The sequence below is a fragment of the Lipophrys pholis genome (genome assembly GCF_963383615.2).
Source record: "Lipophrys pholis genome assembly, chromosome: 21".
Taxonomy (NCBI): Eukaryota; Metazoa; Chordata; class Actinopteri; order Blenniiformes; family Blenniidae; genus Lipophrys; species Lipophrys pholis.
Window position 1 is genome coordinate 16,430,039 of NC_137649.1, and position 21,705 is coordinate 16,451,743.

The following is a 21,705-nucleotide window of genomic DNA, read 5'->3' on the forward strand; positions in this document are numbered from 1 at the left end:
CAGTCTGTCTTTCTACTTTAAACAAGTTGTCAGCCCTCCAAAAGCAGCAGTTTAGTCGACATGTATTCTCAGTCGGGTGTCATGAATCAACAGTTCCTGGATCCACACGCAGCGTCTCGTGTTACACAACTTTGTGCGGGCCGGTGATTCGTGGAGCCGCCGCTCGGAGGCTGGATCGTACACGTCAGCAGTCATTAACTTGTACCCAAGATGTATCTCGGAGCCATCACTCTCTTCCTGGTGTGTGAGCGTGTCGTTGACACTTTACGCGGAGACTTCGGAAACTTCGGGTGAGTCCCACGGCGCGCGGAGCGCACGAGTGGGTTTCTTTCACCGTCCGTCCGGGACAAACTGACGGAAGTCGCTCTTTTTTTTGTTGTCGTCTTGTTTTTTCCCTCCCCCAGGTGCTGCGAGCCATTCCTTCAATGACACGGGCTCCAGGTGGAGACGACAGCCTTCCGTCAGGAAGCCACCACGGCGCGCGTCACGCGAGGAGGACGGGGACGATGTCGCGCGCGAGTTAACGACGCGGTGACGGGTGACTGACAGGCGTCGCTTTTGTGCCTCCACGGTGGTTTTGTGTGACTTTTACGAGGCGGTGAAAATGAGATTTCGTCTGATGAGGAGGAACGTGCTCGCGCTGCTGGCCGTCTCCTTCGTGCTTCTGACTCTGCTGGTTTCCACGCGCGTCTTGATGGTGCCCGATCGTGACGCGAACGCTCACGCGGCCCACGTGAGCGTGGACACGCTGTACGATGACCCCGTGAAGTTCAAGTACGACTCGCTGCCAGACCTCACCAAATCCGTGTACAGCTCCAACTATAGGCAGTTCCTACTGAACACGCAGGAGTTCCCAGGAGATCCACAGCTGGTGCTGGTGGTGCAGGTCCACAACAGGCCGGAGTACCTCAAACTGCTCATCAAGTCTCTGGAGAAAGCCGAGGATGTCCAGGGTTTCCTGCTCATCTTCAGCCATGACTATTTTTCCGAGGAAATAAACACAATTGTGCAGGGGATCACTTTCTGCAAGGTACTGCAGATCTACTTCCCCTTCAGCACTCAGCTGTATCCCAGCGAGTTTCCTGGACAGGACCCGCGAGACTGCCCACGGGACCTAGCCAAGGACGAGGCTCTGAAAATGGGATGCATCAACGCAGCGCACCCCGATTCCTACAAACACTACCGGGAAGCTTTCATCACTCAGACCAAACACCACTGGTGGTGGAAGCTGCACTTTGTGTGGGAGCGAGTGCACGCCATGCAGGGCTACAGCGGGTTCGTCCTTTTCCTGGAGGAGGACAACTACATCTTGCCCGACCTTTTCCATCATTATAAACTCATGGTAGAGTTCAGGGAGAAAAAATGTGCGGATTGTGACTTGCTGTCTCTGGGCAACCACTACAAGCTGAACGGCTTCGCCGGTCTGTCCAACAAGGTGATGACCACTGGGTGGATGTCCACCAAACACAACATCGGCATGGCCATCTCCAGGGAGCTGTACTACAAGCTGATGGGCTGCAACAACGAGTACTGCACCTTCGACGACTACAACTGGGACTGGACTTTGCAGTTCCTGTCAGGAACCTGCATCCCGAAGCCCCTCAAAGTGCTGGTGGCGCAGGGCTCCAGGGTCCTCCACACAGGGGACTGCGGCCTCCACCAGAAACAGAACTGCAACCCGCAACTGGCCGCTCAGCGGGCGGAGGAGGAGCATCAGAAAGCCAAAGAAGGCTTCTTTCCTCAGACTCTGGTCCTCACCGAGGCCGAAACACCTGTGCACAAAGCACACATAAAGAACGGAGGATGGGGGGACATTCGAGATCACTTCCTGTGCAAAAACTACGCCAAGCGTCTCTAAGCTGCGTCTCGTCTTGGTGCAGTCTTTTGCAGATGTTTCACCACAAACAGCTTTTCAGGGTTTTTTTTTCAGGCCAGAATGATCCGTAATCATTGAGGTCTTCTGAGATATGGGACCAAATCGAACACTTTTAAGTCTGGTTGTAATCTTGTTTTATTTGTTGTTGTTGTATTCTGTGACTAACCAAAGCAGCACAGGTACCAAAGCCTTTTCTTTTCTTTTCTTTTTTTTTCTCAAAGATGTGTGCGACAGATGTAAATGAGGACAGGCAGTCAAATTTTATGTGTTTTCCAAACCAAAGCACCTGTTTAGATTCGCTGCATAGTTATGTGAAACGGGAGTGAAGTGTGTATCAGAGAGCACTCATGGAAACTCAGTGGTTAGAAATGTATCCCCATTTTCTTTTTTCTAAAACTAAGCCAAACGCAATATTTTATATAAATACGTCGGCGTCAGTCACACTTGAGATTCTACTAAAGAGATAACACAACATGATCTGTTCAACTAAAGGTAAACGCTCTTTATACATTGGTGGAAACCATTACAAATAATTTTGGTTTAAAAAAAAAAAAAGAAGAATTATGCCATTAGTTTTGGACGGTGTTTATTTCTTGAACTTATGCACTTGTTCTTTCAAAGCTTCTTAATCTCATTTGTGCAGTTTTCTACAATCATGCATCTCTTTTGTGAAGCGCCTTTTTTCTTTTTCTTTTTTTTTTTAACATGGTACGAATTTCAATGCAACAACACACATGTGACCTACACACTGAGAGGTTTACTCAAAATGTTCAAGTCGTTCTTCAGTATCCCTAATCGTGGACGGTTTGTCAGTTGTTTCTTTGAAAGTGGATATTTCCTTTTTTGAATGTAAGCTTCACAGTTTTGCTGAATCTGCATCTCTCCTCGGCTCACCCCGTTGATCCCTGGCTGCCCCAGCAGGAGCTGGCCTGTTGTTGTTTTGGCATATTTGCTTTCAGATAGGATACAGGTAACCTTTTGGAGCTAGTATTCAGCAAAGCATCAGGATTAACCTGTGTTTGGACCTTCTTGTTCAACATTCATGTGAGCTGGGAAAGCATTGGTATGCGCCGCAGTGTAAAACCATCGAGTAACAGAAGTGCCTTTAGGATAATTTGAGAATAGGTTCACCAATGCTATGCCTGGAACTGAAACGTGTCATGTAAGATGATTATATGTGAACAAATTTATTACTTTAGATGCTGTTGCCAATAGAAATGTGAAAGTTTTATTTGAATGCTGGCTCTTTCTTTACTTGTAACAAGTGTCAGCTCGACCTCATGATGGTTCACCCTATCGTGCCTTACCAGCAACTCTGATATGAATGTATTATAGAATAGGAAACCTTTTTTTTTTATCTTAAAGGAGATAAAAGCACAATCGTCTGACCTAATACACAAATGAGTACTTTGTATTAAGGTCCCTGTGTGGTATGTTGAAGAGGTTTTCATGAGACCAATTGTTATTTTCTGTCCTTGTGTTTGCTCGTCTCGTGTCTTTGGGATCACTTGAATTTGTTGTTCATTTACGTTCACTCTTAATGTTTGCCAAATGGGAAAATAAAAAAGGTTAATTTTGATTTGTTTCATTACTAATTACAAACTGCACAGTTGTTTGGTTTTTTTTGCACATTACATTTGTATTGGCCAATCAAATACATAAAGACAGTGTAGTAATTTTAAGAAACAAGCAGGTCCAGGAAATAGTTTACTAGTCCCACGTTTAAAGCTTCAAACACCTCCTGAACCAGACCTCATCTGAAGAGCCTTTCACATCTGATATTTACACAATACTGGCTTCTCTGAACAGTTGCCAGCTTAACACACACACACTCCTACACAAACACCCAAAAAGGACAAACGAGAAGCTCCAGTTAACCTTTCATCAGAGATGTTAACCATAAAACTCGTCCCAAAAACAGCCTGCAGGATGACTGTAGTGTAGAAATGACAAAGTAAACATTGACTGGAATGTTTCACTGAAGCCATTGCTGTTGGTAATGAATGTACTGATGGTTGTGGTGTTTTAGTAAGAGTAGTGGACATCAGTGAGAGCTTATTCCTCATAAAGTAGCATCGCAATCATGGAATTTTTAATAATATGCATGGTGGAAACTGCAAAACGTCATAAAGAGTGTACTTGGTTTTGTGGTGTTTTAATGCATCTTGCACTGGAAAGCAAGTTATAAATTACATGAAGCTAAAATGACTCTTATTTTACCTTGTAAATGTTCAACTTGTTAAGTGTGTACGTGATTCTCTATTCTTATGATGTTCACCACTTTGCCCTATATATATATATATATATATATATAATTTAGTTTTTTCTGTACTATTGACATTTTCACTTTATCCTATGTATTCTGTGTGCAGCATATTATAAAGAAGTCCCCTCTGGGATTCATAAAGTATTTCTATTCTATTGTATTCATCTATTCTTATTCTCTACCTTGAGAAAATCCACAGACGCAAAGGGAAGCATGAATCAAGAGGTTCTCGACGTGACCTTTATACTCACCCTTTTCCCAGAATCTTGATTTACTTTTGCTGGCACTAAAAGGTTGTATTCTTTTGTTATTCCGTGACGAGAGGTCTTGACCAAATCGGTGCACAATTATTTATCCTAACTAATCCAATGCTGTGGGACTTGGACACGAGGCTGGAAACCAGCGGTGGACAAATAAGAAGAAGTAAAAGGGCCACATGAAAAATGACACATGCTTTGGAGGGTTGAGCCTCGAGTTCACTTCAGTTCTCCCTAGTGTAAAACAAATAAATAATGATCTCCTAATAGAAAGCAGTGTGCTTCATGGTGGTTTTGACGAGCTAGTGTTCCAGCCTTGAATTCCTCTGTATTTTTAGTCCAGTAAATTGCAAAGGTTCCTTCCCGTTAGGAGGAAGTTTTTCCTTTCCACTGTCCCTTATGCTGGCCCATGTGGAATTGTGGGGTTTTTCTCTGTAAAAAAAAACAAAACAGCAAGAAATTACTGTGTTGTATTTGGCGCTACATAAACAAAGCTGAATCGAATTGAATTAAACAAAATGACCAGAAATTCTACTTTACTTGAACACAACAAGGCCGAGTAAATCATTACTTTGAGGCCCATTTTTCTTCTGCTCTGATCTTTTTCACTGCTAAGTTGTTTGGGTGTTGTTAACATGGTCAGCTTTGCACCGAACCTGCTCACAAACATGGACTTTATACACTGAAAAAAAATCAAGCGCACGCCTCCTAAACAAGAGATAACAGCTGCATCGCATGCACTTTGTTCTTCAGGCATGTGCAGCTTGCAGGCCCTCTCTGTCTCCACCGAGACTCACCAGACTGTTTCCACAAGTGTTTATACAAAGAAGGAGGGGGATTAACCCTACTAGAACTCAATACCAATTGAAAGTACAGTATTGCTTACATATTGTTAAAGTGAACGCGTTTTAACGTGGACATGATCAAATTCATCAGCCCTACGACTCTTATATATCATTCATTCTGTTAAAGGTTGACCAAAGTGAGCTTTCCCTCAGTTAGACGACTTTTATTTGAGTCATTCTTTTTCCTTGACCTCAACTTTAGAGCCACATACGACATACCCCCTTTAAGCTATAAAATAACCATGTTGTAAACATACCACAGCCCTTCAAACATCGATCTATTCATTCAATTAGTTCCCAAATATAAAAACGTGTAATATTCATTCAAATGGTTCTTTTAAAGTAATTCGCCAATGCTCATGAAACAATTTGAATATATAATTGACAAAAGACTTGTTTTGTCAATTATTTTGGAACTCATACGAAATTAAAAGTTGAAATTTTAATTGTTATCATCACGACCTTCTATCAAAAACTATGAAAATAAAATTACATTGTTTTTAATCATTGTGACATATGAACCAAATTTGTGAAGAAGAACACAAAAAAGGCAATACTTCAAATAAATCTAAAATATATATGGGACCTTCACAGTTTGAGTTGACATGTGGGAAAGATGAAGGTTTCCTTCATGTTTTATTTGATAAGATGCACCTGTAAAAGCCAAATTCTAATAGTTTTCACTCTGCCTGTATAGCAGTCATAGATAGTGTCTAGGAATCACATGACCTCCTTGTAAAAACATAACCAAAACAATTCATTACATGCAGCAACAACCTGTGGAAAATGTGTAGACTGAAGTGTCAAACATATAGTTCATTGACTGAAACGAACCCTGAGGTGGTCTAATTTAGCCCATTGAGTGACATTACAAAAATGGCAAAACAATTACAAAGAAATATCATATTTAATCTGTCAATCAGTATAACTTTTGTTGGGGATTGTACTATTCTGAGTGATGAAGACATACCGAAAGCTGGGACGTCAGCGATGCAGCTCTGGAAGCTGCATTGGTAGGTGCTCGAGAAGAAGCAGGAGCATCAGAGCCAAATGGCAAAATAACTAACCTAGTCTAGTAGGTGTAGTGGTTAGCGTCGTTCATAGGGTAAGTGTTGTGGGTTTGAATCCGGAAAGGGACTTCCAAGATGGAGTTTGCAAGGTACTCTGGTTTTCGCTTCCAGTCCAAAGACGTGCAAGAGGTAAACTTGTGATCCTGAATTGCCCATAGATGTGAATGTGCTTGGTTGGCTATCTTTTGGTGTCAGTGGCCCTAAGTCAGTTGAGATCAACTTCATAATTAATCCATATAGAGAAAAGTTATGTTGAATGGATGCATATAAAAGGCTGCACGATTTGATTCCTCTGTATTTTGCAGCTGCGAGGATTATTAAAAGACTGCATCAGACGGTAGATCTTATTCAAAAGAGAGTTGTGCAATATTATAAAGGTCTGACACACACTTGAACCGTGAACAAAGGAGACGTGTGTCACGTGATCAAAGCGCGTCTTCTCATTGGACGGCAGCTCCGCCGTGTTTATTTCCGGAAGTGAATTGTTGACAGCTTCAGGGTTTTCAACAAGGATTATTTATTCTCACATTCACAGCTCCGCCACGACAGGTAACCAGTTGGATTTTACTTGTTAACAATAAGATCGAACCAGCCCCTTAGCTGTAGTAAAACCCGTTTCCCACATGGCTTGAACGATTTATGTTTACGGTGGAAGATGTAGCTAGTGCTAGCTGTTAGCTGTTGCTACGTCTTACGTAATGCGCTACAAACGACTAATACAACAACATAAACACAATATACCGCTTTCCGGGGTGACAATAAAGGATTTATATCAAAGAAGTGAGAACAGCTAGGATCGTAAAGTGTTGTTTCAGCGTGTTAAGACAGCGTTTTACTGTGTCGGTGAAACTACGTTAGCGTGGATCAAACATCTGTAGGCTAATGTTGCCTTGTGAATAAGTGTCAGTAAACTGTAAGTGTCCCGGTGGCTCATCCAGCCCGATATCTGTTATTTAGGCTCCAAATGAAGCGTATTCCTTGACGGAGTGCCCCCCTGTGTGCTTAAACCCTCTCTAGGCGTGTCCTTAGACACAGGATGGCACATTGGTTTCACAGAAACCCCCTGAAGGCAACAGCGCCGGTGTCCTTCAACTACTACGGTGTGGCAGGAAGTCCTGCAGCCAACAAGATCTGCAAGTAGGTCTCATCTTCATGTCCCATCCCTGTGGTCATTAAGACCTTTTAGTAAAACATTCAAGTTTGAAATGAGATGAGTAATAAACACATGCAATTCTGTTTGTTTAGCGTATATGAACAGGCTTCCAGTCTGAGTTGATGACACTAGACATCTTAACACCAGCTGAAGTTACAGTGAATACAGATTTTTAGGTTGTTTGCTTACTAGGTAATAGTTCAGAGAATACAATGGGAGTATAACGTGACACTGACCTACATTAAACAGTTCATTGGGATAAGTGTTTCCAACTGATATCAGAAACGAACATGCCATGACATCAATCTGACTCCTGTTCCTTTACACTTGCACAGTCGAGAGCAAGAAAGTGGCCACAAGAATATACACAACAGCACTTACTGACGTTGTCTCATTTTGCCTTTAATAAAGAACAACAATTCCAGTTCGGTCAAAACATTACTGTTAAGCCAAATGCTCCATTTCAAAGTACTAAGCAATCTCCCAGGTCCTGGTCATAGAATGAATATTATGTTTTTCTTTGACAACCTTAAAGCAGACAACGCCTTGGTCCACCACTGTGATCTCTGGTGCCATTCCAACTGGGTCTAGTACCCCATGTTGGCAACCACTGGCCTGAAGTCTGTTTTTCAGCTGGTTTAAAGTGGCATCGAATGTGCTGGTTCAGCTACAGTTAATAGGAAATAAATGATACAAGACCTCAAGCTTTAACCAAGTAATTGCAGCTGAAATAATACATATACTGCCACTTTCCATCTCTTGGCGCACGCTTTGATCTGATCATAGGTTTCTTTCATAGCCGCCACTGGCTGACTCTCAGTCAAAGCTCAGATACGAAATGTGCTCCACGAACAACTCAACAAGAAGCTCATGTAGTCGCGCCTGATCTAATGGACTCACAATTAAGCAGCGATGATGCCGCCCTGTTCTGGACATTGATGTATTATTTTGATTTATAAAATGCTTTAAGAAAAAAGTATTTAAGTAAGCGAGGACAATATCAGATTAAAGCTATTAAGTTTATATCATAAAGGTACAGTAATAGTCTTATTTGTTTTAAAAACTCATTATGTAAAATTTTGTGACAAATACTTGTTTTACCTTTGAGATATTCAAAGAGGTCCCAAATAATCAGCAACATTGAATAAACAATTAATTTCAGAACGATATCTGTATTGTGCTCAATGTGGAGTAGAATTAGCTTGCGAGGAAGCTACTCCTGATTGTCCAGTCAGAAATCCACTTTGCACCTCGCAGACCGGACGCCACAGCAACTCACAACCTGACAGCCAAAATACCAAAACTACATTTCTTAATTTTTCCACACGGGGTCCTTAAGCATTACCAACCACTTTGAACACTACATAAACAACTTGGTGTTATTTGTGTTCAGTGATCTGAGGATGACCCGGGCCAGACTGCTGGAAATGTTCACCGACGTCACCTGCACTGCTGAGATCATGAAAAATGCCACAGATGCATACTTCTCTCTGCTCCAAGGTAGCGCAAATGTCTGACTCAATCTTTTTGCTTTTGCTATGCGAGGGTTCAAACCTTCTAACAAAGAGGTGTTTAGTTTTTTTGTTTGTTTGTTTTGTTTTTTTAACCCTGACGCGTTCTTTTCCAGCAGCTTTCAGTTCAAAGTGTAGGGTTTTTGTTTTACTTATTTGACATTTCTATGGTGAATAATAGAGAAGAACATCCCCAATGATGTTCTATTGTGTGCTAAAGGCACTGATCAGATTATTATAATGGCAGGTTTACCAGCTGAGAAGTCACAGGTGCTCATATAAATCATTCAGTAAATGAAGCATTTACCGGTACTCATTTGTTTCTGCAGATGGTAAATGCACTCTTTTCACTCTTGGCTTGCACCCTTTTGAAACGTCCCCATGCAAACCACAAAATCAGAGTGTTGCTTTGATTGTCACAAACCTGAAAAACAGGACCACACCCGGAGACTTGTTGACCTTTTTTCTTTTGAGAGCTGGCCTCCTTCTTAGTGACGCACTCATGATCGTAGTTTTTTTCTCCTTCCAGTGATTATCTAAACCTCACATTAAAGCCTTGTCCCATCGGAGAAGTCTTTGTGGAGGTTTGCTACACCACCCAGTTTCCTTTTTGCCGTTTCCGAACCAATGTAGCAACTCTGATGGCGCTTTATCTCGAAAAAGTCGTCGATCAGTCATAAACTTCTCTCCGAACACTTTACCCACACTTAAACCCTGAGATTACTTCATCTATGAAATACACTTAAATATGTTGGGATTCTACTCAGGTATGTACAGAGGAGCTTTTTTTTTTTTTAGAAACCTACTTGCAATGCGTACACGTCAGTAGGGATGTGGCCGTTCAGTCAAAACTCAGTTTCCAGAAAATCAACAGGAAGCAGCTGTCAGTGTCTTTTCTCTGCATGAATCATTTCCTGTAGATTTTCACAAGACCTTGTGATGACAAAGGAATAAATAGTCGAAAAGTAATAAAATCTTCATATATATATTTAAATGTATAGTGGTTTTGAGTGGAAATGTATATCTTTTGTTTCAAGTAAATCCGGGCTGAAAAATATGTCAAATTTATTGTCAGCACAATGTCAACACACAATAAACAAGTCGCAAAAAGGGTTTCAGTGCACCGTGTCTTCACGCTCTGCAAATTAAAAATGACAGAATATTAACAATGAAAGGAAAGCGCGATTAATTAACCGATTTTGAACATTTGAATTGTTTGACAGTCCTTCATACCGACAGTAGCATGCAGTACTCAGCAGTAAAATTTATGAAGCTTGTGAAAACATTTTCCTGTCCTAGATGGTGTAAATTAGGGGCAAGAGAAAGAGCACTGTTATTTGGAAGAACAAATCTCAATGCACAAATATATTAACATTATACATAAATTAATTTAGTAAGAAATATTGCAATACGTTTTGTTTTTTTACCGTGCAGCACTAATGGACATATTTTTCATGTTGATGTGGGGATATATTGTGCAGCTCTAATGTCACTTAATCACAGGCAGAATACAATTATAGAATAAAGTGATCAATAAATGTGACGGTATGACATATTCAGACATTCCTACCATTTAGAGTGCCTCACATCAAACTGAGATAATTCAGTTCAAAATTGATACAATATTTAATGTTTTAATAACTTTTATTGATTATTAATTGTGCTTCTTTTTGCTCTCCTAACATTTCATTCCTTCCTATATATATATATATATTTTTTTCTCTTTGCTTTGCATCTAACCAGCTGCTTGTTTGTTTTTAATCACGGGGTCGCGATGCTTCAGGCTTTATAGCGTCTCTGGATGGAACCACGCAGGAGAACAAGATGAGGTTCATGCAGAACTTCAAGTGGACCGACACCTTACAGGGAAACTCGCCGAGGTGAAGACAAACAGATCACAACATGCTCACAGTTTTTCCAGACATACGTGTATCTTCTTGTATCCGACAAGTCGTAAACCTTCCCCTTTCGGTTTGTACCGTGGAGTCAATCAGCTGCCAAAGTCTGTTTTCTGGAAGTGCTCATTTTCAATCGGGGAAGAAATGACTTGCGTGCTTACACATGTTTGTGTTTCCTGCGGCGTGTGTCTCACCCTCCTTCCAGTGCCCAGCAGGATGCAGTCTTTGAACTGGTGTCCATGGCCTTCAACGTAGCCATCTGGTACACCAAGTTTGCCTCGAGACTAGCAGGGAAGGAAAAGTAAGTCGCATTTGTTTCTTTCCGCAAAGCGGTTTGTTCCTATTTTCTCGAACGTGAAAATGATGAACTGCTTGTCGGGGATCATGTTTGTCTGTTTAATAGTATTTCAGAGGCTGAAGCTAAAGACGTCCACCGGAGCTTGAAGGTTGCAGCTGGAATATTCAAGATGCTCAAGGTGAAACAGATTTTTAAAGAATTATTTCTGCTTACAACATCCAAGACAAATCTTTACACAGATAAAACTGTTTTTGTCTGTAGAGAATATAACAATATAAACAAAAAGGCTCAGTCCTGCCACAACTAGAAATAAAAAAAAAAAACATCACTTATATATCTTAACACAACAATTTCCAGTTTTCCTGCCACTTCTAAAACTATAAAAACATTTATGAGCTGGACAAGAGTACAGTTTTCATACATTTCTCTATATTTATCTATTTCTTGAAATCTGCTGAGAGCATGAATATCTATGTGCTCCACAACAGAGAAGTTTTCATATTCAAAAATAAACCATTAGGTATAAAAACTAAAGCTCTAAGTAGAACAACCTAGGAGAGAAGAGATTCTGTCCAAGTCTGTGGTAACACCGATCTATTTGTGAATTCCTGTCCTCCTTTACTCAAAGTTAACTTAACTTTTCGGTGTAAAGTGATGGCCGGGCAGGTGGAACTGCCCATCGAATGTTTGAGGAAATTACAGTGAAGATCTCTGATGTGCAAAAATGTTTAGTGCTTAAAATATTATATATGTACAGATATCGTCTCTATATGTTTAAGACAGAGAATAGAATTGTATTAATACAAACTGTATAACAACATGAGAAAAACACTTAATAAAAAATCATCTCGTTATTAAAAACAAGAATAAAATGAGACTTTCTGGATGCATTTTTCTATTATATTCAGCAAAGGTGAAAGCATAACCTCGTCTCTCGGTGAGGCTAAATAGAATGGCTCCACGCCTCTCCCCACACTTTGATCAGATCCCATCAGTGTTTGCCGCTGCGCTCCGTCCTTTAACCGTCTCTGTCTCCACCCCAGGAGGTCCACATCCCTCGCCTCATCACCCCGGCTGAGAAGGGCCGCGACCTGGAGACCAGGGTGCTGGATACTTATCTCATCCAGTGTCAAGCAGAAGCGCAAGAAGGTAACAAACTCTGACGTTGCTTTAAAACACAGATACAGAGCTTACATGACCCAGCGGTAATATTATGACTCATTTATAGTTGTGTAAACTTTACGTGATCATCCGTTCTTGACGGGTGATTGGCATTTATTACATTTTTCACCGAAGAACCAGAGTCCACAGACAGCAGGTAAATAGTATTCTGATTATCAGTTCATTTAAAAAAAAAAAAAAAGAAAAAGAAAATGTTTGTCTTTACAGTGACGATTGCCAGAGCGATTGAACTGAAGCACAACGCCACACTCATCGCCGCTCTGGCATTCGAGACGGCAATCTTCTACCAAAAAGCCGGTGGGTGCTTTTCCACCGAGCGCATAATCAGAGCAGTATCCGTTGAATTTTGTTTGTCCAGCTTTATTTCCAGCCATGTGAAATGTCACGGGCTTCATCAGATCAGTGCTGAGGAAGTGTGTGTGTGTGTGTGTGTGTGTGTGTGTGTGTGTGTGTGTGTGTGTGTGTGTGTGTGTGTGTGTGTGTGTGTGTGTGTGTGTGTGTGTGTGTGTGTGTGTGTGTGTGTGTGTGTGTGTGTGTGTGTGTGTGTGTGTGTGTGTGTGTGTGTGTGTGTGTGTGTGTGTGTGTGTGTGTGTGTGTGTGTGTGTGTGTGTGTGTGTGTGTGTGTGTGTGTGTGTGTGTGTGTGTGTGTGTGTGTGTGTGTGTGTGCCGGTGTTTTTGTGCCTGCAGACCACACACTCAACACCCTGGAGCCGGAGTGCAGCAGCAAGTGGAGGAAGTATCTTCAGCTGAAGCAGCACTTTTACATGGCTTATGTGAGTCATGTGTCCACAAATGCAAATGCCCTTTCTGTAGAGAACTCGGCGCTAAATGCGAATCGGACTTTCTCTGTCTCCAGGCGTTCTGCTATCACGGACAAACCCTGCTGGCCAGTGACAAGTGTGGAGAGGCTATACGGTCCCTCCAGGAGGCGGAGAAGTGTATGTATCACAGCGTTTGCTGTCTATTGGTTTTGATGCAACATCTCCAACATGGAGGGGGTTTCCTCACATTGGTATCAACTCTGACTGAACCTTGTGAACCGAACGGAGCGACGTCAGAAAAGTAGAAGCTGTAACAACAAGCAGAAATCCACCAAAGACGATAGTGTCCCTTTCATTCGATGAAAACTTTATATCTGAGAAGTGAAATAATCGAGCAACAGATCGCCAAAATATAGCAGTATTATATTTTGTGGATCTCGTCCCAATGCTTTGTGTGAGTTTTTAATCATTTATTTTCACAGTGTGAAGGTTTGTTTTCTTTTTTTCCATCTACTATTGACGACTGGATAAACATCATGTATTAAATATATGTGACGGAAAGACCAAAATAAAAGATTTTACCAAAATTTGATTAAATGGACTGAGTATGCCAAACATCTAAAGACCATTTTTTCTTAGTTGGAATTTAAAGAAATGTTTGAATATTTTACTAACTAAAAAAAAAATTTGCAGGTTGTTTTAGCAAAGGCGTTAAAAACCGGCGAAGGGGAGAATTAATAGCGTTAAACTGAAGAACAGATGCAACACAAACCAGATGCTTTGTAATACCTTGCTCAAATGTACAAGAAATCGGAGTATCGTATTTTGAAACTGCTCTCCACAATTAAAGAATATCAAAAAAAGAAGTCGGAAGCTTAAAAATCTAGGAAAAATGACAGGAAAAAAGTTAGAGACGGAAAAAAAAACACCCAATCAGAGCTAGTATCAATGGGGGGGCAAGAGAAAGAGCACTGTTGAAATCACAAAGATATTTGCTTTTATTACAAATCATATAGTCTCAAATATTTGACAAGATTATTGCACATTGCATGTTCACCCCATATAAACCGTTTGTGTTGATAATTGTCGCTTTAATTCATGTTTGTGGAAGAATTCCAATATTTAGTTGAACCCATGTCGTCTCACCACTGGAAGCAGACGACCACATGACGAATGGACGTTAAAATGAATGTACATGATGTTTGGTTGTATTTTGTGACACACGCTGAAGTTTCATCCTTGTGTGTCACTGCACTGTTTCTTGCTCAAACTCCGGCTCATTTTAGTGCTTGTGTGTTGCCCGACCCCCCCCCACCTTCCCAATTGTCCAGGTTACTCCCGTGCCGAGGCGCTGTGTAAAGAGTACCGTCAGACCAAAGGCCCGGGTACCACGGCCAAACCCTCCGAACAGCTGTTCTTCCTCAAGCTGGGCGGCCTCATTAAAAACACGCTGGAGAAGTGCCAGAGAGAAAATGGCTTCATGTAAGTGAGTCAGAGCGAAAAAAATCCCCGTGACGTCCGGAAAGCAGGGAGATTTTTATTGGCAACAAGCGAGAGGAACAGTTTAATACAGAAAACAACTCCACCAGTATCAGGTTTTTTTTTACTTATATTTCTGAAACGCGGGGATAAAAAGTGAACGGTGGGAGATCTGTTAGAAGAAATCACAAAGATCCTTTGGGCTCTCAGGTTCAACTCTCATCATCTCCTTTTCTTTTTCTGTCAGATACTTCCACAAGATCCCTGCGGAGGCGCCTCAGCTGGAGCTGAAGGCGAGCTACGGCCTGGCCGAGCCAATCGCCTTCGAGCTGCCGGCCGTCAGCGAGCAGTGCACCCCCGAGGTCTACGCCACCTTCGACCTGACCAAGGGAGCCAAGAACGACAAGGTGCCGTGAAACCCTCGGCTCTGCTTCCCACTTTGAATGTCTCTCTGGTCGTAGTCTCCAGCGGCTTCCTCCTCTCCCCGCAGGCCAAGCCCAAGGACGAGGAGGTGAAGCCGGTGAAGGAGCCCGACCTGAAGCCCCAGAAGGACACGGGCTGCGTCGTCTCCTAAAAGAGTCTGCGCCGGGCCAGCCTCACGCTTCTGTAGCGCCGACCGCAACGATGGCATCCGATCTCCTTCTCATGTAAAAACCCTCCATAGGAATTCTTTTGTTAAGATTCACCCACAGTGTTGTACATTCATGCTGAAACATTTATCGTATGTGGGTGAGCAAACCGTCATCACTGCAGCTGAGAGAGAGAGAGAGAGAGAGAGCGAGAGAGAGAGCGAGAGAGAGAGAGAGAGCGAGAGAGAGAGAGAGAGCGAGAGAGAGAGAGAGAGAGAGAGAGAGAGAGAGAGAGAGATTTTATCAATGGTGCCTTTGGCTGTGGCTGTGTGAACAGAACGGCTCCAACAAACCTAAAATGCAGTTAGCCTATATTAAATTAGTTTGTTTTTTTTAAATCACAAGATATTACAAAAGTAAAACTTCTGTATTCAACATTTCGCTTAATAGACTGAGTGAGAAACTGAAGATGATTACGGCTTCATTCAACTCCGCAGAAGTTTGGACCGTCGGTAAAACAGAAGTAACCGCTTTATCAACGTGTCGACTATTTAAACTGTATTTTTAAAAAGAAATAGTACAATGGGGTTCATTTTGAATGCCGAGAGAGTGATTAGAAACACAAAGAAAACGATGCACCTTCAGAGACGACCTGGCTCTAAAGTGTGTCTCACAGTGGTGCTGAAGTGACCCGTCTGTGCCTACGTTAAGTAAAAAAGAAAACGGACCAACCAAGCATCATGTTCAGCCTATTAATATTAGACAATATTTACATAATTAGATCACGGTGGTCCCGTCAGTTTTTAGCACTGTTAAAAGAAGAGACAACTTTGTTTTTTAAGACCAATCCCTGCCGTTCGATTAAGAGAAGAGAAGAAGATTTCACATATGTTTAGATCCGCTTCTTTGTGTTTGCAGCGTTCACACTTGGTTTTTTGCAGCCTGCACGTATTATTATGACGCATATCCGACGGGGAGGTGTTCACACAGTCTCCCTAGTAATGTTGGGGATGTTCTTGAAAACAGGACTCGGATCTACGGTGGCGACGAATCGGCAGAACAAAGCAGAACTGAGTGAGAAACGTTTCGACCATAAATACAAACGTCCACGGCACAAAGGCGACGTTGGCGACACGATTTTGACAAATCGTAACTTCAGTAGAAAGTCTGTAACGCAAACGAAAACACAAAAGTCGCAACGAAAAAAAATTTACCGCAAGACAACGGAAAATCCCAAGACAAATAGAAAATCTGAAGCGTTCGTCTAAAACAATGGTTTTCTCTGTAACGTTTCAGATCGTGGTGTTTCCGAGTCGCCGTGACGACCACCAGTAAAGACACTAAACGAACAAGACTGTTTGCTGTATATTATGTTTTCTCCTGGTTACTTTTAGGTGGAGTCGTTTACAATCAGTTATTATTCCAGTTCTCCTGACATGTATTAAAGTAGGATTTTTTCTTTTTTCTTTTTTTGTACGAAACTGCAGTTTTCTATGTTGACTTAAGGAAACATAATTCCTGGTTGAGGCTGAATCATTCTTGAAACATGAAGGGTCGGGGCTTTCTGTGAAGTCTTTCCCCCCCTCTTTAACAGAAGTTCATTATTTATTTCCCGTTGACATGTAGCGATAGTCGAAAACACGCGGCCGGTATAAAAAGTGGCTCCGTGAACCTTCCGTTTCTGTCGGGGCTGATTTGCATCTTTAAACAATCACTTTTGGGAGAAACCGCCGCTGTGGTCCACGGCGGACACGCGGCGATATCGACCTTTAACTCCACGGGGAGGATCTTTCGGTGTCCTGCAGCTTCAAAGTGTCGTCAAACGCAGCGTCGCCATCGTTCTGCTGCACAACTGTATAAACTGTAATATACTGCTTGTATGAGCTCATTTAACCTCCATGTATATTTACTCACCCAAACATCCACACGTCGGAGCAGAACACACTTGCATATTTTATGAAAGCACATCCAATGTATTGCACTTTTTTTTTTTTCTTTCTTTTCTTTCTTTCCTCCCAATTCTTGAAGATATTGTTGCCGTTTGACTCGGATCCGATTGCAGTTTTTAGTAAAACGTGTTGCAGGTGAGAGTTTGACCATCGGGGCGCGTCATCGTCTCCGCAGCGTGCGCTCCTGTAGCTCCTCCTCCTCCCTCTCAGCGTATCCGTCATGTCAAAATGTACTTCAAATGGTATTAAATGATTTAGAAAACGCACTGCTTTCCTGTTTTGTCTCGCGACGCCTCACATTTGTTCTGGCAGAGTTACAGTCGTACAAATTGTCTGGGTTCATTACATGAAAAAAACACCGCTTATTTTGCGTTTAGACTAATGGAAAAAAAAAGAAAAGTAACTTTGTCAAACAATAAATACCTAAAATGATTAAAGGCACGTCACAATTGACAAAGTAAGAGAAAATATAAAACATATTTTGGTCTTTTCATTTTAAGATGTCAGCAAAACGGGTGAATCTACGGGTGGGAATAATAATAATTACTAACAAAACCGTTTCAGCTCAAACTTCAGATTGTTTTCTGTCTCACTGAGCAGATTTACTATAAGTTCTTGGACATTTTGGGTTAAAATGTTCATCTTGAAGTTGAATTTATTTTTCTTCACAAGCTTCAAGTTTCTCCAGATTTAAATGTAGACTTTTTAATATCATGCTTCCTCCGCAGTGAGTGTTGGTTTCTACCAGTTGACACATTGAGATCCTGGAGGTACATTTATTAGTGCCCATTTTAACATAATTGTAAAAAAAAAAATTGACATTAAAAAATAAAAAAAAAACATTTTGAAAACTGTCCATTTACATTAGATCGGCGGAAACGCTGAAAACAATGTCGTTTTCAGAGGGCCACTTGTTTTTTCTCCCCCTAATGAAATATGAGAACAACACGCTAAACATTAACAATGGGAGAACACAGTTGGATTGTTACTCCGGGTGACTCAACTTGAAAACTACCAAGTCCCAGGAGAACATGAACTGGGGAGTCATGACACTCGTTGCTATGTTCCATCTACTCGCACGTCTGCGGAAGCATTGTGTAGACAGGGCATTAGCGGTTGTATTCTGTAGAAGGGAGGCAGTTTGTTATTCACATAAAAATAAGATTTGTACTGGACAGAAGCTGTTTAGTATATTAAACGTCACCCTCAGCTTTAGTGTAAAACCAGGAGTACCCGGGTGTTGGAGTTAGTCGCAGTGGACTTTGACATTCTGCACGGTGACACGAGCAGCTCAGTCCAGCCCCTCCGATCAGAGTGAAACCGAATGTGCAGCGCGGCGTCCGCCTTCATAACCGCGGGCCTGTGTTTGCCGTCTCGGGTTACAAGCCTCATCCTGCATCCTGGAGGTGTTTCGTCTCCACACACACACAAAGAAAAACCCCACACACACAGGGTCCAGCGTGGAGGAGCGGGAAGCACAGCTCGGACATGAAACCAAGAGTCGGCGTCGAGAAAGAAACGCAAGCTGGACAATGAACGACAGCCACCAGGAAGTAAGTGTTGTGATGCGTCGGCAGGATGAACCGAGCTGAGGGTTCAGCGTGAGTTCAAGAGGGTTTGGAAAGAACTACTGCTTTACCTGATCCTAACATGTGATCCACCCTCCGTCGAAACAAAGTGGTTTCATCTAATGCCACATAAACTATCATAATATTCAGACTTACAGCGGTCTAAAGTGTCTACAAATGTTTTTATTCTCTGGTTATTCGTCCTAGAAGTGGACTAAGTTGAAGGCTCAAGCAAAAAGGAAGCCCAGCGTGAGAGATAACGATGAGAAGAACTCAAAGAAGTTGGTTAATATTGTCTATGGAAGGAAATCAACAAAACAACATAACGCTTTACCTGCACTTGTCCAATGAGAAACTATGATTGACGTTTCACTGTAGATAATAAAGCATATAAATATCAGACACACATTCAAAGGCGGATTCTGGTACCCGCTTATCAAAGTATTAAATAAGTCCTTACATCTTTATAGACATAATTGAAAACTTGCATAAAAATATCTTTTATTGATACACATGTTCACATTGTATTTCCTTCAATAGAATTTTCCTAATGTGAAAAATAAAATTATTGCAAAACATTATGCCTCAGTTAGTTTTTAAGATCTGCAATAAGGAAAAACTTTATGTAGTTTTTTGTTTGTTTTGGTTCATTTGTAAAAAATGGCCTTTCAAATAGCTTTTGAAGCAAGTCTGTTTAAATATGTAACGTTTTAAATAAATAAACAGCTGAGCAGGAAGTTAAAAAGTTAAAAATTAATTATCTCCCTTTGTTTCATGTTGAGTTTATAAAGCCACAAAATGACTAAACATTCTGTATTATGGTTGTTTTATGCTTCAGTAATTTCTTTTTGCACATCATTTATATAAATTAATACAAAAAAAACAAAACAAAGAAAGAATGAAAGAAAATGTGAGTATAACCTGTGGCAGCAGAAAGCAGCTGGGATCCAGGAGACGGAGCTTCCTGGACGTCCTGAAAGGCCCAAAGAGAAGAAGATCATCCACTTCGCCAGCGGCGAAACTCTGGAGGAGGAAGACAGTGAGGAGGAAGAGGAGGAAGAGGAGGCCGAGGAGTCGTCGCCAACGAGAAGCCCTTTCAACGAACCAGCAAAGAGGGTGAGACTCGGTTCTTCCCAGAATATAGACATTTGAGATCAATCAGCAGGAAGCTCACACGTTTCCTTTCTCCTCAGACCAGGTTCTCCTTTAAGAAGATGGCCGTTCTCATGGGGAGGACGTCACTGCAGAGTGAGTCATTGAAAACGCCTGGAAAAAAGATTTAGGAAAACGTTTTGCTGAGTCTTACTGTGCACATCTTTTGTTTTGTAAAAACCAGCGTGTGACTTCCTTGGGAAGAGACTGGCAGCGGCTCTTGGACTGAACGTGGCCAAGTACCAGTACGCCGTCGACAAGTATCACCGCGATCACAAGGTAAATACCGAGAAACGTGCAAACAGGAGGCAGGACTAACCGAGGCCCTGTTGACAAAGTGAAGGACGGAAATCCTTCGACGATCAATGATCAAACGGCAGAAATCGACAGATAAGTAAATAAATGTCACCATTTTCAAGATGTGCTCATGGCTCCCGTAGGCAACACAAAGCCGAGCGGCGGTGGAGTCGATCCATCTCTCTGGTCACCCGGCTGGGAGTCGATACGGAGCCACAGGGAGTGCGAGCGGCACTGCTGCTCCTCTGGACAAACCCCAGGACTCAGCGGAGGGATGCCACAACAGAGGCTATCGCGAAGATGAAGATAACTCCAAATGAAGCCGAAGGAACTCAAATGTGAAGAATGTGAAAGTCCCACGAAGCACCGTGTTTAATAACGTTCCAGCTGGACTGCGTGTGAAAAGTTAAACTGATTGTAACTTGTCAACATGTTGATTTCTGAGTTCTGAACATATCATAGAATATGAACCTACAGCATATTGTATATTTAGGGTGATTTTTGCGGTTTCTTTATGCGACAACATCATGGAGAGATTCTCCATATAAACAGGAAAACTTTTCTGAAAAGCACATTACTACACACGCGCACTACGGTTTCTGTAAATAGTTTTTCTGCACATGCGTGAATAGTTAGACAATAACAAAGTCAGGTTCATTCACTTTTGTTTGTGTGTTTAGCTTTTATGTTTAATGTTATTGTATAAAATAAATCTGCCTCCATCCATGTGTCACCTCTTCCCAACATTTTAATCTATCCTGTTTGAGATCTAGAGACTACAACATATGAGTTCATTAATATTTCACCTGGTAAGAACACAAGTATGTCAATTACACAATTTATTCAACTGTAAGTCTCATCAACCAAGTTATTATGATAAGTAATCCTTTGAGCGGAATAACCCTTTAGAATCTTAACTTGAGATGAAAAATAACTATTTGGGTGAATTAAAGCTTTAAAGTTACAGGTAGGAGATGATGTAGTTTTTTTGCTGGTGTTGCTGTCCATCCAAATCAGCGAGGGTTCTACGGCTGCGGGTTCTCACGCTATTATGCAGGCAGACACATAGTCCCGCCTCGAGCAGTCCTTTTCTCACAAAAAAAATCAAATTGACGAGTAAAAATGAAATTATTCCGACGAGGATGGGATTCGAACCCACGCGTGCAGAGCACAATGGATTAGCAGTCCATCGCCTTAACCACTCGGCCACCTCGTCCGCTGTGCCTCCATGCCAACATGCGCGGTATTTCTAAACGAATACGTAAGCTAACGCTACATGACATTGATATGTTATAAAATGCAATGACAGAATGCTCCAAAATATGGATCCCGTTACAACGAATTCATGCGGTCCGCATTTCACAGACAGCCGGAAGCGTTAGATAAATACTGTCTTAGCTCTTCGGCTAATGCTAACAATAAATCCCACAACGCTTGTTGACACTGCTCGCCCTTGAACAGCAGGTGTCGTTTTACTCTTCTGTTGTCATTTCGTTACTGCGCTGGCTGAACACATAGACATATAGAAATAGATAAATAGACTTATAGGCACATAGACATGTGAACTGAGCACC

General features: G+C 41.7%; 3 protein-coding genes across 6 annotated transcripts; all 3 read left to right on the forward strand.

The window, feature by feature from the left end:
* The first annotated feature begins 228 nt into the window (after window positions 1-228).
* On the forward strand, window positions 229-3,455 carry LOC308126454 (alpha-1,6-mannosyl-glycoprotein 2-beta-N-acetylglucosaminyltransferase). Its single transcript, XM_080490859.1, has 2 exons — window positions 229-290; window positions 405-3,455. Exon 2 carries the CDS (start codon window positions 605-607, stop codon window positions 1,856-1,858), a length of 1,254 nt encoding a protein of 417 aa, XP_080346985.1. The 5' UTR covers window positions 229-290; window positions 405-604; the 3' UTR covers window positions 1,859-3,455.
* Window positions 3,456-6,744: 3,289 nt separating this feature from the next.
* On the forward strand, window positions 6,745-17,379 carry brox (BRO1 domain and CAAX motif containing). Of its 3 annotated transcripts, none has more exons than XR_013936446.1 (14): window positions 6,753-6,863; window positions 7,332-7,451; window positions 8,861-8,967; window positions 10,762-10,858; window positions 11,082-11,177; window positions 11,280-11,352; window positions 12,218-12,323; window positions 12,564-12,653; window positions 13,044-13,129; window positions 13,213-13,294; window positions 14,449-14,599; window positions 14,844-15,003; window positions 15,087-15,243; window positions 16,192-17,379. XR_013936446.1 is itself a non-coding variant. In XM_080490867.1 (13 exons), the coding sequence occupies exons 2-13, from the start codon at window positions 7,351-7,353 to the stop codon at window positions 15,168-15,170; spliced, it is 1,233 nt and encodes a 410-aa protein (XP_080346993.1). In that variant the 5' UTR covers window positions 6,745-6,863; window positions 7,332-7,350; the 3' UTR covers window positions 15,171-17,379. The 3 variants fall into 3 exon arrangements, 1 of the variants encoding a protein (XP_080346993.1); XR_013936447.1 differs by having other exon boundaries at window positions 16,462-17,379; XM_080490867.1 differs by having other exon boundaries at window positions 6,745-6,863; window positions 15,087-17,379.
* Window positions 17,380-18,162: 783 nt separating this feature from the next.
* Window positions 18,163-21,100, forward strand: LOC308126459 (protein FAM177B). Of its 2 annotated transcripts, none has more exons than XM_080490868.1 (5): window positions 18,163-18,667; window positions 19,613-19,798; window positions 19,876-19,930; window positions 20,019-20,113; window positions 20,275-21,100. In XM_080490868.1, exons 1-5 carry the CDS (start codon window positions 18,647-18,649, stop codon window positions 20,449-20,451), a joined length of 534 nt encoding a protein of 177 aa, XP_080346994.1. In that variant the 5' UTR covers window positions 18,163-18,646; the 3' UTR covers window positions 20,452-21,100. The 2 variants fall into 2 exon arrangements, with proteins under 2 accessions (XP_080346994.1, XP_080346995.1); XM_080490869.1 differs by having other exon boundaries at window positions 18,565-18,667; window positions 19,616-19,798; window positions 20,275-20,861.
* Window positions 21,101-21,705: the final 605 nt, after the last annotated feature.

Bases quoted from the DNA above. Each gene is read 5' to 3' on its own strand.
- LOC308126454 (XM_080490859.1), top strand. From the start codon at position 605: ATGAGATTTCGTCTGATGAGGAGGAACGTGCTCGCGCTGCTGGCCGTC.
- brox (XM_080490867.1), top strand. From the start codon at position 7,351: ATGGCACATTGGTTTCACAGAAACCCCCTGAAGGCAACAGCGCCGGTG. The intron at 11,178-11,279 runs GTAAGTCGCATT...TCTGTTTAATAG, and splicing joins AGACTAGCAGGGAAGGAAAA to TATTTCAGAGGCTGAAGCTA. The intron at 14,600-14,843 runs GTAAGTGAGTCA...TTTTTCTGTCAG, and splicing joins CAGAGAGAAAATGGCTTCAT to ATACTTCCACAAGATCCCTG.
- LOC308126459 (XM_080490868.1), top strand. From the start codon at position 18,647: ATGAACGACAGCCACCAGGAA. The intron at 19,799-19,875 runs GTGAGACTCGGT...CTTTCTCCTCAG, and splicing joins TCAACGAACCAGCAAAGAGG to ACCAGGTTCTCCTTTAAGAA. The intron at 20,114-20,274 runs GTAAATACCGAG...TGGCTCCCGTAG, and splicing joins AGTATCACCGCGATCACAAG to GCAACACAAAGCCGAGCGGC.